Source organism: Cervus canadensis, chromosome 1 (genome assembly GCF_019320065.1).
Source record: "Cervus canadensis isolate Bull #8, Minnesota chromosome 1, ASM1932006v1, whole genome shotgun sequence".
Taxonomy (NCBI): Eukaryota; Metazoa; Chordata; class Mammalia; order Artiodactyla; family Cervidae; genus Cervus; species Cervus canadensis.
Window position 1 is genome coordinate 62,570,837 of NC_057386.1, and position 13,815 is coordinate 62,584,651.

At 36.8% G+C, this 13,815-nt stretch overlaps 1 protein-coding gene across 2 annotated transcripts in view; it reads left to right on the forward strand.

The window, feature by feature from the left end:
• The window catches only part of DCHS2 (dachsous cadherin-related 2), a 325,512-nt gene that overhangs the window by 190,371 nt on the left and 121,326 nt on the right, over positions 1 to 13,815 (forward strand). For both annotated transcript variants that reach the window (XM_043484112.1, XM_043484120.1), the window contains 4 exons: positions 2,526 to 2,625; positions 8,049 to 8,206; positions 9,245 to 10,088; positions 13,427 to 13,666. In XM_043484112.1, the coding sequence (XP_043340047.1) occupies positions 2,526 to 2,625; positions 8,049 to 8,206; positions 9,245 to 10,088; positions 13,427 to 13,666 (1,342 nt within the window). The remainder of the gene's footprint in view (positions 1 to 2,525; positions 2,626 to 8,048; positions 8,207 to 9,244; positions 10,089 to 13,426; positions 13,667 to 13,815) is intronic.

Sequence of the window (13,815 nt, forward strand, 5' to 3'; positions counted from 1 at the left end):
TCGGCCTGGTGCACTGGGAAGACCCAGAGGAATCGGGTGGAGAGGGAGGTGGGAGGGGGGATCGGGATGGGGAATAAGTGTAAATCTATGGCTGATTCATATCAATGTATGACAAAACCCACTGAAATGTTGTGAAGTAATTAGCCTCCAACTAATAAAAAAATTAAAAAAAAAATAAAATAAAATAAAAAAGAAAATGCTTATATGTTCTACTTAGGATCACACATCCAGTTGTTTTATGATAATGTGGTTCTGTCTGTTGTATGCAAATATAACAGTACTTCATTATCAGTAGTGCTCAGATGTGGATTTTTTTTTTCAGTAATATTCATGCCTTTCTCTGTTTAGAGCTCAACTGAAAAACATCTTTGAGCCGGTTAGTTGAAGACAGAACAATCTGTACTTTAAAGTGAAGGGTGCACGTGGGCTCAGATGCTTGGTCGTGTCCAACTCTTTGCGATCGACATGCACTCAAAGATTGTAACATTTGATCTTTGCAGGCAAATGCAAAAACTTCTAGTTATATTTTTTTGGTCTTATGTTTTTCATTTCCATGTTTTTGTATGTTTTATAATGTACATAATAAATTAGCATGTTAGTTCATGTAGATAATTGATAAATGTATCTTGAAGGTACTCATACTTCTTTTAAAATGAATGGGTGATATAAATAAAAAGTTTGGAAGCTATTGCTCTAAAATAATTGAACATTCAAATTAAGCTCAGATATGCATGTTGAAAAACACAAAAAAGGTATTGAGGAAGTTAATAACTTTAAACTCATCTTGCAAAATCACATTTAAAGAAAATTCTGCCAACATGGAGCATTATGATACCATCCTTATGCTTTTATATTATTTCATTTTATGCATGACATGGGTACAGTGTGCTCAGTTGCTTTAGTCATGTCTGACTCTTTATAATCCTGTGGATCGTAGCCTGCCAGTTCCTCTGTCCATGGGATTTTCCAGGCAAGAATACTGGAGTGGGTTGCCATGCCTTCTATCAAGGAGGTCTTCTTGACCCAGGGACTGAACCCGCATCTCCTGCATCTGTGTTGCAGGAGGATTCTTTACCTGCTGAGCCATCAGGGAAGCCCTGAGTATGACATTTCACAGCTTAATTAGGCAATAGAACATAAACTTGGAGTTCAGTTCCATGTGTGTATTTCAGTATTCCAGGAAAGTTTCTGTTATCTTTAGCATGTTTTGAACCTTTAAAAATGCCTTAAGAAGGTGATGAATAAGAAGCTAGAATTCTTTTTGTTGTTGTTTAGTTGCTCAGTTGTATCTGACTCTTAGCAACCCCATGGACTGCAGCGTGCCAGGCTTCTCTGTCCTTCACCATCTCCCGGAGCTTGCTCAAACACATGTCCACTGAGTCAGTGATGCCATCCTACCATCTTGTCCTCTGTCGTCCCCTTATCCTTCTGCCTTCAGTCTTTCCCAGCATCAGGGTCTTTTCTAATGAGTCAGCTCTTCATATCAGATGGCCAAAGTATTGGACTTCAGCTTCAGCATCAGTCCTTCCAATGAATATTCAGGCCTGATTTCCTTTAGGATGGACTGGTTGGATCTCCTTGCAGTCCAAGGGACTCTCAAGAGTCTTCTCCAACACCACAGTTCAAAAACATCAGTTCTTCAGCCCTCAGCCGTCTTTATGGTCCAATTTCCACATCCATACATGACTACTGAAAAAGCCATATCTTTGACTATATGGATCTTTGTTGGCAAAGCAGTGTCTCTGCTTTTTAATATGCTGTCTAGGTTGGTCATAGCTTTTCTTTCAAGGAGCAAGCATTTTTAATTTCATGGCTGCAGTTACCATCTGCAGTGATTTTGGAGCCCAAGAAAATAAAGTCTGTCCCTGTTTCCATTGTTTTCCCATCTATTTGCCATGAAGTGTTGGGACCAGATATCATGATCTTCATTTTTTTGAATGCTGAGTTTTAAGCCAGCTTTTTCACTCTCCTATTTCACCTCCATCAAGAGCCTCTTTAGTTCCTCTTCGTTTTCTGCTATAAGGGTGATGTCATTTGCATATCTGAGGTTATTGATATTTCTCCCTGCAATCTTAATTCCAGCTTGTGCTTCATCCAGCCCAGCATTTCGTATGATGTACTCTGCATATAAGTTAAATAAGCAGGGTGACAATATACAGCCTTGACGTACACCTTTACCAATTTTGAACCAGTCCATTGTTCCATGTTTGGTTCTAACTATTGCTTCTTGCATCAAAAATCTGAGATTTTTTAGTCAGTTGTATTTCCTTTTTTTCCTCTCAAAATTAGTTCAAATGCTGCAGATAATTTGTTCAAATTGAATGAAACATTTAAATGTATAATATGGATTCTTTTCATGGATTTACACTCATATAACCTTTATACGGTAGACATTTGAGTTACGTGTGGGTTTAAAAGTAGCTTAAAAAATAACAGTAGCATTGTGTTCTTTTGTTTCAAGTTTCATTAATATTTCTTATTTAAATTTCACCTACTAATTTGTCATTCATTTGTCTTAATGACAGGTTCTGGAAGGTCAGCCAGTAAATATGTTGGTTACAACTGTATTTGCAAAGGATCTTGATGAAGGAAACAATGCAGAAGTTACATATTCAGTATCTTCAGGTAAAAGTTACTATTCATAAAGGATTAAGAGCTTTTAGCATTTCCTCTGTTGTCTACCAAACATCTTCCTCCTTCTGAGAAAATAGTTAATGCTGAAAATAACACCAAATTGCACGCAAAATGATTTTCTTGTTTTTTAGAATCACCTTTTTAAAAAAGAATTTAAAAGTTTAATGTAAAATCATACATTTTTTTCATGTCCTAAAGAGAAATCAACCGATCATCCACTTTAAATGAATAATTTTCAATAATAGAAAAATGCAAATCAGCTTTCATTGAGGAAAGCACTATTAATAGCTAATGTATAAAAAATGATATTGAGTATAAAGACATAAAGACAGGGCTTTCCTGGTGGCTCAGATGGTAAAGAATCTGCCTGTAATACAGGAGACCCAGGTTCAATCCCTGAGTTGGGAAGATCCCCTAGAGAAGGGAATGGCTGCCCTCTCCAGTATTCGTGCCTAGAGAATTACATGGACCAACGAACCTGGTAGGTTGTATATTCCATGGGGTTGCAAAGAGTCAGACATGATTGAGTGACTAACACTTCCCCATAAAGACATATATACCATGAAGACATAAATACCAAGCACCTGTAAATCTCTATGAAAATTAAGTATTCTTAAGATCAGAGTAAATCATACTCAAAATATCACATATGTACACTCATGTATGTGTATGTGGGAATTTTACTGAGACAGGCTTATGTTTGTGTGTTTCTTTGAGAATGCACAGGCATTGCATTCCTGCGATTGGGTCCATTGATTACCTCTAGTTGACACTGTGTCTTTATACCATTTTAAAAGGCATTTTTTGCTTTGTCACATTTGATACAAACATAGGGAAGCAAAAGACAACATTGCTCTTACCTGCAGATAATTTAATTGTCTGCATGGAAAACCCCAAATATGCTACAGGCAAACCATTGGAATCAATAGCATAAAAAAATTTCTGGGAGCAATGTCAATATACAAAAATCACTAGCATTTTAAAAACTAGCATTTTAATAACAAAGGTTTGATTCACTGTAACAAAGAAAATCATAGAGTGTAGGGTCTGGCTTGCTTCGAAGATCATGATGTGTAGGCTTCACGGTTCTTCACTTGCTGGGGCTTCTCTGGGATGGGAATATTGTCCTATTCTCTTTAAAGGGGAGCCCACAAATTAAATGTTTCCCTTTCTTCCAAATCAAAATCATCTTGATGAAAAGCATATGGAGGAAAATTTCAGTGAAAGATATTCAAGACCTTTGTGTAGAAAATTACAAAATATTGGTGAAAGACCTGAAAGCAGAAAGAAATGAAAATGCAAATCATGTTCATGCTTCGTAAGGTGATAGAATGCATTGTTCAGGGACAATGAACCTGCTGCAGAGAGACAGACAGATACACACACACACACACACACCCCCAAGTTAAGCTATAATCCTTCCATGATGCCATTATTTGGAAAGAAATACAACGATGCTAGAAACTGTCCATGAATATACGGACTAGAGAGATACATCTCCACTTTAAGACAGAGACTGTCTACAGGGAAGAGAAAGGGAAATGAAATTTGGAGGTATACACAGGTTTTCTGCTGTACTTATAGTTTGTCATTTCTTTAAAAATTCTGAAGAAATTTGGGACTTTACCAACCTGGAAGTGTTTCCATGGATGGTCATCATATAGTTCTGAAAGTTTGAAATGTGGATCTTTTTTTAAAAAATTAGTCTTTACTCTGATACTTGGGACATAGCAATATAAAAATATGGTGTTTTTAATGGCTGAGTAATATTCCATGGTGTATATGTACCACAGCTTCCTTATCCATTCATCTGCTGATGGGCACCAGTCCTAATGAGATGGATGAAGCTGGAGCCCATTATACAGAGTGAAGTAAGCCAGAAAGATAAAGAACATTACAGAATACTAACACATATATATGGAATTTAGAAAGGTGATAACGATAACCCTATATGCAAAACAGAAAAAGAGACACAGAAATACAGAACAGACTTTTGAACTTTGTGGGAGAATGTGAGGGTGGGATATTTCAAAAGAACAGCATGTATACTACCTATGGTGAAACAGATCACCAGCCCAGGTGGGATGCATGAGACAAGTGCTCCGGCCTGGTGCACTGGGAAGACCCAGAGGAATCGGGTGGAGAGGGAGGTGGGAGGGGGGATCGGGATTGGGAATACATGTAAATCCATGGCTGATTCATATCAATGTATGACAAAACCCACTGGAAAAAAAAAAGAATTAAAAAAAAAAAAGAATTAAAAAAAAATATGGTGTTATCTATTATTATATATTATATATATAATATATATAGATATATATAATATAATAATATATATATTATATGTTATTCACACCCTTGCTTTAACTTCATCCAATTGCAAAATAGAGGCAACTACAAAATATAAAATAAAATAACAAGATAAAAATCAATATAGTGGGAACATATATATATTTGTTTACACATATATTTATATATACATATCTTTGTTTATATCCTATGAGGATGGAGTAAATGGATCAAAGCATAGATATCACAACCTGCAAATGTTACATAATTTCCTGCTCTGTACTCTGACTTTCTTAAGGGCAGGACTGCTTTTTTATTTGCCCTTATTTCCCCTATAACTGGTAAAGTGTCTGTTGTATCATAATGACTCGTTGACAGCTGAATAAAAGAATGAAAGAGAGCCATTACTGGCCCAAGACTCTGAGTTTTTTGGATTGTTTGAAGAATTAAGATTCTGTGAAAGAATACAAACCTATTATTTAACAAACTAGAAAAAAAACCTTACCATAATCAATATGAATTAGAAATATCAATATGAACTTGTGACATATTTTAGTGTGTTCATGTGTGTTCTCTGTCCACTGAAGATGGCCTAGAAAGAATGGGTGACCCAGAAGCAATGAGCAGAATACAGCCTCCCAATACTGTGTTCCATGGAAGAAACCAGGAGTCCTTGGAGAAATGACTGACTCTAGGTCTTGGACAGGAAATCTTCAAGATGAGTCTGTAGCATTTTGTTAAACCAGATACCAGGAGGCTGCTAAAGATGACTAGATCATATCAAAGACTTGGGAACCACCTTTGTGCATGCGTGCTCAGTTGCATCAGTCATGTCCGACTCTGTACAACCTCGTGGACTGTAGCCCATCAGGCTCCTCTGTCCATGGGATTCACCAGGCAACAATACTGGAGTGGGTTGCCATGCCCTTCTCCAGGGGATCTTCCCAACCCAGGTGTCGAACCCACGTCTCTTATGTCTCCTGCATTGGCAGGCAGATTCTTTACCACTAGCGCCACCTGGGAACCCTGGGAACCACCTTTAAGAAGATCCTAATGTTCAGAGATGAAGCAGTGTGAACATCAGTAGGGATAATAATGGCAACAGATTTACTCTTTCATGATATGTTTAAATTTATGTTTGCTGCGGCTGTTGCTTCAGTCGCTTCAGTCGTGTCTGATTCTGTGTGACCCCATAGATGGCAGCCCACCAGGCTCCGCCCCCCCTGGGATTCTTCAGGCAAGAACACTGGAGTGGGTTGCCATTTCCTTCTCCAATGCATGAAAGTAAAAAGTGAAAGTGAAGTTGCTCAGTCGTGTCCGACTCTTCGTGACCCCATGGACTGCAGCCTACCAGGCTCCTCCGTCCATGGGATTTTCCAGGCAAGAGAGAGTACTGGAGTGGGGTGCCATTGCCTTCTCCGAAATTTATGTTTAATGACTCCTAAAACAGAAACTAAACAAATCTTTAATGATCCTAGTTGGAGTACTGAAGGATGTTAGTAAACAAATCCATTATTTTGAAGATGGTTAAATAAAATTTTACTATCAAACATTTATCCTGACTCTTCCTATAATGAGCTGCCCCAGTGGGTTACCAATAAACAGATAAGAAGACGATTCTCTTGAGTAATACATTCCAGTCAATAAATGAAGATGGGATCTTAGGCTTAGAATGTTATACTTTGCAACATTTAGTGAGTCATTAATGGATCTAGGCTGTGTGCCAACTGGTGCCCACATCACGAAAAGAGACAATCAAACGTGTGCCTCTGAAGGAAAACACAACACAGCGCTTAAGAAGCAGTCTTCCCCTTAAAATGAACCCGAATCTGATTAATTATCTACATCTACCTCCTAAGTTAAGGAAAACATAGAGGACAGAAGAACATATTAAGCTACATGTTGGAGACAAGCAACAGGCAAATATAGACCATGGGAAGCTTCAGGATACATAGTCAATTCTTCAGCAGATGAGTTGCAAAATAAATAAATAGATAAATGGATGACAGGAATGCATAGACTGAAGAGATATGCATATATGGAGTTTATGTTAAACCTAATTTGAATTGACTAAAAAATATTTGAGACAGTTGGAAATTTTAAAAATAACTAGAAATTTGATAATATGAAGGAATTATTACTAATTTTAAAAAATATAATACTATGATTATATGTTTCCTTATTTTTTAGAGATGTGTGTTGAAAAATATGCAGAAGAAATGATATGATTTCTGAGATTTGCTTCAAAAGAAGACAGGGAAGGGAAATATCTGAATGTCTAATAATATTAGCCATGAGTTAACAAATATTATTATTTTTATCCTTTTCCATATGGTTTATTATAGGATATTGAATATAATTCCCTGTGCTATGCAATAGGTCCTTGTTATTCATCCACTGTTTATATGATAGTTTGCATCGGCTAATCCCAACCCATCGCGTCGCTGCCTTCCTGCCCCTTGGCAGCCAGTCTGTTCTCTGTGAGTCTGTTTCCGTCTCATAGCCCCGTTCATTTGTGTCGTGGTTTAGATTTGACATGTAAGTGATATCAAATGGTGTTTGTCTTTCTTGTCTGACTTACTTCACTTTATGATGATCTCTGGGTCTATCCATGCTGTTGCAAATGGCATTATTTCAGTCTTTTTATGGCTGAGTCATATTCCATTGGGTTTATAATCTGCATCTTTTTTACTTATTCTCCTGTCGATGGACGTTTAGGTTGTTTCTGTATCCCAGCTATTGTGAATAATGCTACTATGAATATAGAAACACATGTATCTTTTTGAATTATAGTTTTGTCAGGATTTATGCCAAGGATTGGGATTGCTGAATGTTGTGGCACATGAGTTGATAAATACTGGAGCTAAGTGATAGGCACGTGAAAGTTCATTATATCATTGTCTAATTTTTAATATGTGAAAATTTCCATAATAAAGTTTTTGTAATCTGTTACATTTCTTGTCTATATTTTTCGTATTATCCTTATGTTCATATTCTCACAGAGCTTAAGGTAAATAAATCTCCCAAATGATCACAGATATATTTGTATTAATTAATTCTCTGTATTCTGCATTATTAACTAACATTCATTTCTTAATTTTGTGTGTGTGTGTGTGTATGTGTAGAAGACAGTTCTGATCACTTCAAGATTGATGCCAACAGTGGTGAAATAAGAACAACTAGAGTACTTTCACATGATTATGGACCTTCTTACAGGATGACTGTAATTGCCAGTGACCAGGGAGTGCCTCCTCTTCAAGGACAGGCAGTTATTAATATTCAGGTAATAGCTCACATCACACAAAGTGGTGGAAAATGCTCTGAAAGATTTTTTTTTACTTTATATACAGATGTATACAGTGAAAATACTTCAAAAATGTGAATACTCCCTTTAAAGAGCGTTGCAGATGTATGTGTACATTATATTAAGTGACTTTACTACCATTTGAGAAATGATTATATTTAAATAAATTTTTATGTTAACTTTGTACAGTTACTGACAAGATACTTTCATCACTATGTGGGTATTTATACTACTTTTTTAATGAAGAACAAAAAAAATCTTTTCTTTTTTCCTAATTGCAAGGACCTGGTAAATTTGCAGAAGAAATATTTATAAACAAATGACCAATAATAAATCACATAGTTTTTAACTATTTTAAAAGTTAGAAAGTCACTTGAGATCCATATTTAATGATTTGTGGGAAGTCTTGATAGTAGGAAAAAATTTACAGCAACCCATCAAAAACAAGATGACTATAGGAAGATTTTTTATTCAAGCACATGATAATCAGAAAAATTAACCTAGGTATGAATACTAAGCAAGAATATATATCCCCCAGTATTCTGTTTCCAAAGTATATTCTTTACTGACTAAGGATATGTGGTTTAGGAGAAAATTCTATCATAATATCTCAAGTCTCTAATTTCACATAAGCAGACACATGACACTTAAATGTATGCAGATACTGTCGTTAAGGAGACAAGGGTTTCTAGGATTTAGAGTAGCTTGTGGAACTACCTACCTTGGTTCTCATTTGCAAACTATCATTGCATCCATTACAGCAAACGGGAAGTAGAAAATCCTGTACTTTCTTATCTCCTAGATATTATGCAATTTTTAATTTTCAGAGACATACTGGAATTAGGCAACAAAAGAAAAGACATTTTCTCATCAATTAACATATATATATTTATTTGTAATATGCATATATACATATCATGAATAGAAGGAATTAGCTTCCAAAAGAATAGCAGCACCTGTGTTGATTAAATTATTAAAATGCCGCAAATTAACAGCTCCTTTTTATTCTTATTTCAGGTGATACCACTATCCAAAGGGAGAACTGTAATTTCTCAGAATATTAGACATTTAGTTATACCAGAAAACTTGAAGCCTTCAAAAGTAATGAGCTTGATAAAGTCACCTGATCACCTTCAACGACAGCATGGTGGAAAGTTGCATTTTAGTATCGCTGCAGATGACAAGGATGGTCACTTTGAAGTGGACAGCTCAACAGGAGACTTGTTCCTCTTTAAGGAACTGGATTATGAAATGATGTCTCATTATCTTTTCAGGGTGGTAACTAAAGACCATAGCAGAAGCCCTGCCGTGAATAGCACGGTCTTCCTGAGTGTTGCTGTGGAAGATCAGAATGACCACTCCCCATCTTTCCGGGAGGAGTTCATTGTGATAAGTGTAGCAGAGGACACCCCCGTTGGCACTCTGGTGCACATCTTCAATGCCAAAGATGGTGACGGCAGTTTTTTGAACAGTAGAATACAATACTTCATTGAAGCCAGCCACCCTGGAGTGAACCCCTTCCTCATCCACCCTTCCTCTGGCACTTTGGTCACCACGTCTCCCCTTGACAGGGAGAGAGTTGCCACTGTTGTCCTGACAGTGACCGCATCGGACCAGGCTGTGAATGTGACAGACCGGCGACTGAGATCACTGATGGCGAAGGTAGAGATTCTGGATGTGAATGACCACAGTCCCACTTTTACGTCTTTCCCCATTGCCCGTGTCAGAGAGGATGCTGTGGTGGGCTCCTTGGTGCATCACATAACTGCTCAAGATCCAGATGCAGGAAGGAATGGAAGAGTAACATTCAGCATCCTCTCAGGAAATGAAAACATGGCCTTTATGCTAGATGAGTCATCAGGTACTGTCCACGTCACTGTCGATTACAGCCTGTGATTGCGTGCTTGCATTTATCCTTTCCGTTGTCCTGTTACCAAATGATCTTCTCAAGACGCATACCCATTAAGGAAATCTGACTTGATCTACCATACAGGTGGTAGGCATAGAGGTTGTATTCAGAAAACCAACAGTAGTTGGCCTGTTTGTTAATATAGATCTGCTTTGTAGCTAGGTCCCATTTCCTGGGGTGAATACTTTACAGTCGCCAACTTCTTTGCCCTCATTGTATGTGTTCACAGGGTAGGAGGTATACCAAAATAAGGTAGAACATGACTAGTCAACCACGTTAATCAAAGACTTTACTATCAAAGCATCTCTAAGATCATAGGAACATACCCTTGTACATAGTTGGAAATCATGTGTTTTTAAATAGTTGGATTGATTTGGACATCAAGACCCTCACTTTTCACAACTGAACCATTTTATTTTTGGCAGAAGCATTTATTCACTCTTCAGTACTCTGCAGAAATGATACTCGCTGTCACTGCTCTTGTCTTGCTGTCACCATATTGCCAGATACTGTCTTCTAAAAGTTTTGATGTAGCTTGATGGACAGTTACATATACGAAGTGTCAACCTTGTAATACTGACATTTTCTCACCAGTTTATATATATATATATATATATATAAGTGTACATATGTACATATGTAGGAAAAAATGTACATATGTACATATGTAGGAAAAAATCTCAGATGTATACCATTTGGCCCAACTGTTAATAAGAACGTTATTTGGAAGTGAGATTGAATGTGTAGGATTTGGAAGTCATGATTATAGTCTGGCTATATACTGTTGGAAAATTTCATCAAAATATTTATTAAACCCTGTGCATATGGTTCCATTCTGAGACCTGCATGCATGCTACCTAAAAGCCCCGCTGACAGAGAGAGAGCCCAGACCCAGTTGCTGATTTTTGTTAGAGCTAGGGTCTCCAAGGATCTGTTTCAGCAATGCTTAAAATGCTTTCCAGAATGGCTAAGGAAGGTCTATTTCAGGTTGTTAAAGAGGGCGGATAAAAATAGAATTGTGTCTCAGTAATATAGGTATCATGAATCTTGAACAATTGCAGTGGCTGTTTCAGATCTTTTTAACATCATAAAATGCTAATTACTGAATATACTCATATGAAATGGGCTTTTTTTCTCACAAGGTTCATTTTTTTTTAAATCAAGACAAAGTAAGGTTGTCAATGGCTTTTTTCTATAAGGTATAAAATGATTAGCAATTATTGAGAAGCCATTTTATAAAATATGACTCAGTAAACCTCTTTAATTATTTGAAGAAATGTTCTTATAGGATAAACGTGTTAGGAAGCAAACATCAATTCTAAAAGAAAAACTGTGACAGTTGGAATTATGTAACATATATATGCAAGTTTTTATAACACATGGCTTATATGAATTATGTACTTCAGTGGCAGTTGGATAGAGACATCTTATTTGTAATTATTGTCCTAGTTATAAAGTCTTTATTATTTTTATTAATATAAAAGATAGTTAACTGAGAATAGTATAAAGAAACTATAACTTTATAACAGAAACTTAATCTCTTGAAGGATATAACCGTAACTCTCTGTAACTTGGTCACATTTACACATGAAGTGTCCTTGGACATACAGAGGGATACTGTTAGAACCTTGTTATTCAGTTGCTAACTCGTGTCCCACTCTTTGCGACCCCGTGGACTGCAGCATGCCAGGCTGCTCTGTCCTTCATTGTCTTCTGGAGTTTGCTCAAACTCACGTTCATTGAGTCGGTGATGCCATCCAACCATCTGGTCCTCTGTCGCTCCCTTCTCCTCATGCCCTCAATCTTTCCCGGCATCAGGGTCTTTTCTGATGAGTTGGCTCTTTGCATCAGATGGCCAAAGTATTGGAGCTTCAGCTTCAGTATCAATCCTTCCAATGAATACTTAGGGTTGTTTTTCTTTAGGATTAACTGGTTTGATCTTGCAGTCCAAGAGACTCTCAAGAGTCTTCTCCAGCACCACAACTCGAAAACATCAATTCTTTGGCATTCAGACTTCTTTATGGTCCAGCTTTCACATCCATACATGACTACTAGAAAAACCATAGCTTTAACGATATGGACCTTTGTTGGCAAAGTGATGTCTCTGCTTTCTAATATGCTGTCTAGGTTTGTCAGAGTTTTTCTTCCAGGAAGCAAGCCTTTCTTTAATTTCATGGCTGCAGTCACTGTCTACAGTGATTTTGGAGCTCAAGAAAGTAAAATCCATCACTGTTTCCTCTTCTACCTCTTCTATGTGCCATGAAGTTGAAAGGTTGTTGCCGAACCACGAAAGATGCCAGGATTCTTGGCCTCCAAAGGAGAAGACTTCAATCTGGGGCCAGAGACGAGGCTTGGTCGCTCAGAGCTTTTGTATAATGAAGTTTTATTAAAGTAAGAAAAGGGATAGGGAGAGCTTCCAATATAGACATCAGAAGGGGATGGAGAGTGCCCCTTTTGCTAGTGTTAGCAAGGGAGTTATATACCTTTTAATTAGTTATTACAATGAATCAAAAGAATGTCTGGAGGTTGTAAAGATCTTACTAGATCCACTCCCATAATTTACATTTTAAGATAACAGGATTAGCCAGAAGGTTTTTTCCAGAAACTGTCCTGAAGCAGGATACATTATTGTTATATAATCCTTAGTATAGAGTTTAAACTGAGTTGTTTGTTGTGTAATCATCAGTTTGAGGCTTAAAGATAAAAATGTGACTTATGTGACTTTGTGACTAAGACTAAGTAATGTAGAGGAAAAAAAAAAAAAAAAAACTTTTGTCCTTTCCTCCTCCTTGAGAATTCCAGACCCCTCTCTCCTTGGGGACCCCCAGACTTCTTATCAACCTGCCTAGGAATTGACTCTCTCAACGTGATGGGACCAGATGCCATGATCTTAGTTTCTTGAATGAAGAGTTTTAAGCTAGCTTTTTAGCTCTCTTCTTTCACCCTCATCAATAGGATCTTTAGTTCCTCTTCACTTTCTGCCATTATAGTGGTATCTTTTTTTTAAATGAAGATAGATGTTGGGTAGATAAATATTCTTGATGTAATCATCTCAGTAGATAAAGGTACATGATGGATTATTTATGAATTCTCATTCATTCTTATATTCAAATTAGGATGACTTTTCTGATTAAAAATATTCTCTTTTATTCTAGATAATATATAAATTTAAATTCTTTAACAGAGAAAGCTTCTGAATTTTTAGCAGGTTAGAGTAATTATGTAAAAGTAGAGTAAGCATGACTTCCCCAAAGAATATTATATATTACTTTTCTCCTCTTTCAAAACAGGTTTTCTAACTACCGCGTCTCCTTTGGATTATGAGATAAAAAGTCAGCACGTTCTGACCCTTCTGGCAGTAGATGATGGCACACCAACACTTTCTTCATCCCAGACTTTGACAATTACTGTTCTTGATGTGAATGATGAGGCCCCAGTATTTAAGCAGCACCTGTATGAAGCTTCAGTTAAAGAAAACCAAAATCCAGGAGAGTTTGTCACAAGAGTTGAAGCTGTGGACAGAGATTCAGGTAACTCAAAAATATGGGAACTAAGTAATTGATGTTAAAATTAAAAATGGATCAGAAATTTGCCAGAAATTTGAAAACAGTTGCTAGTTATCTCAGATTTCTGATATTTCTTTACTTAGCATACATGTAAAAAATGAATGTATAATGTG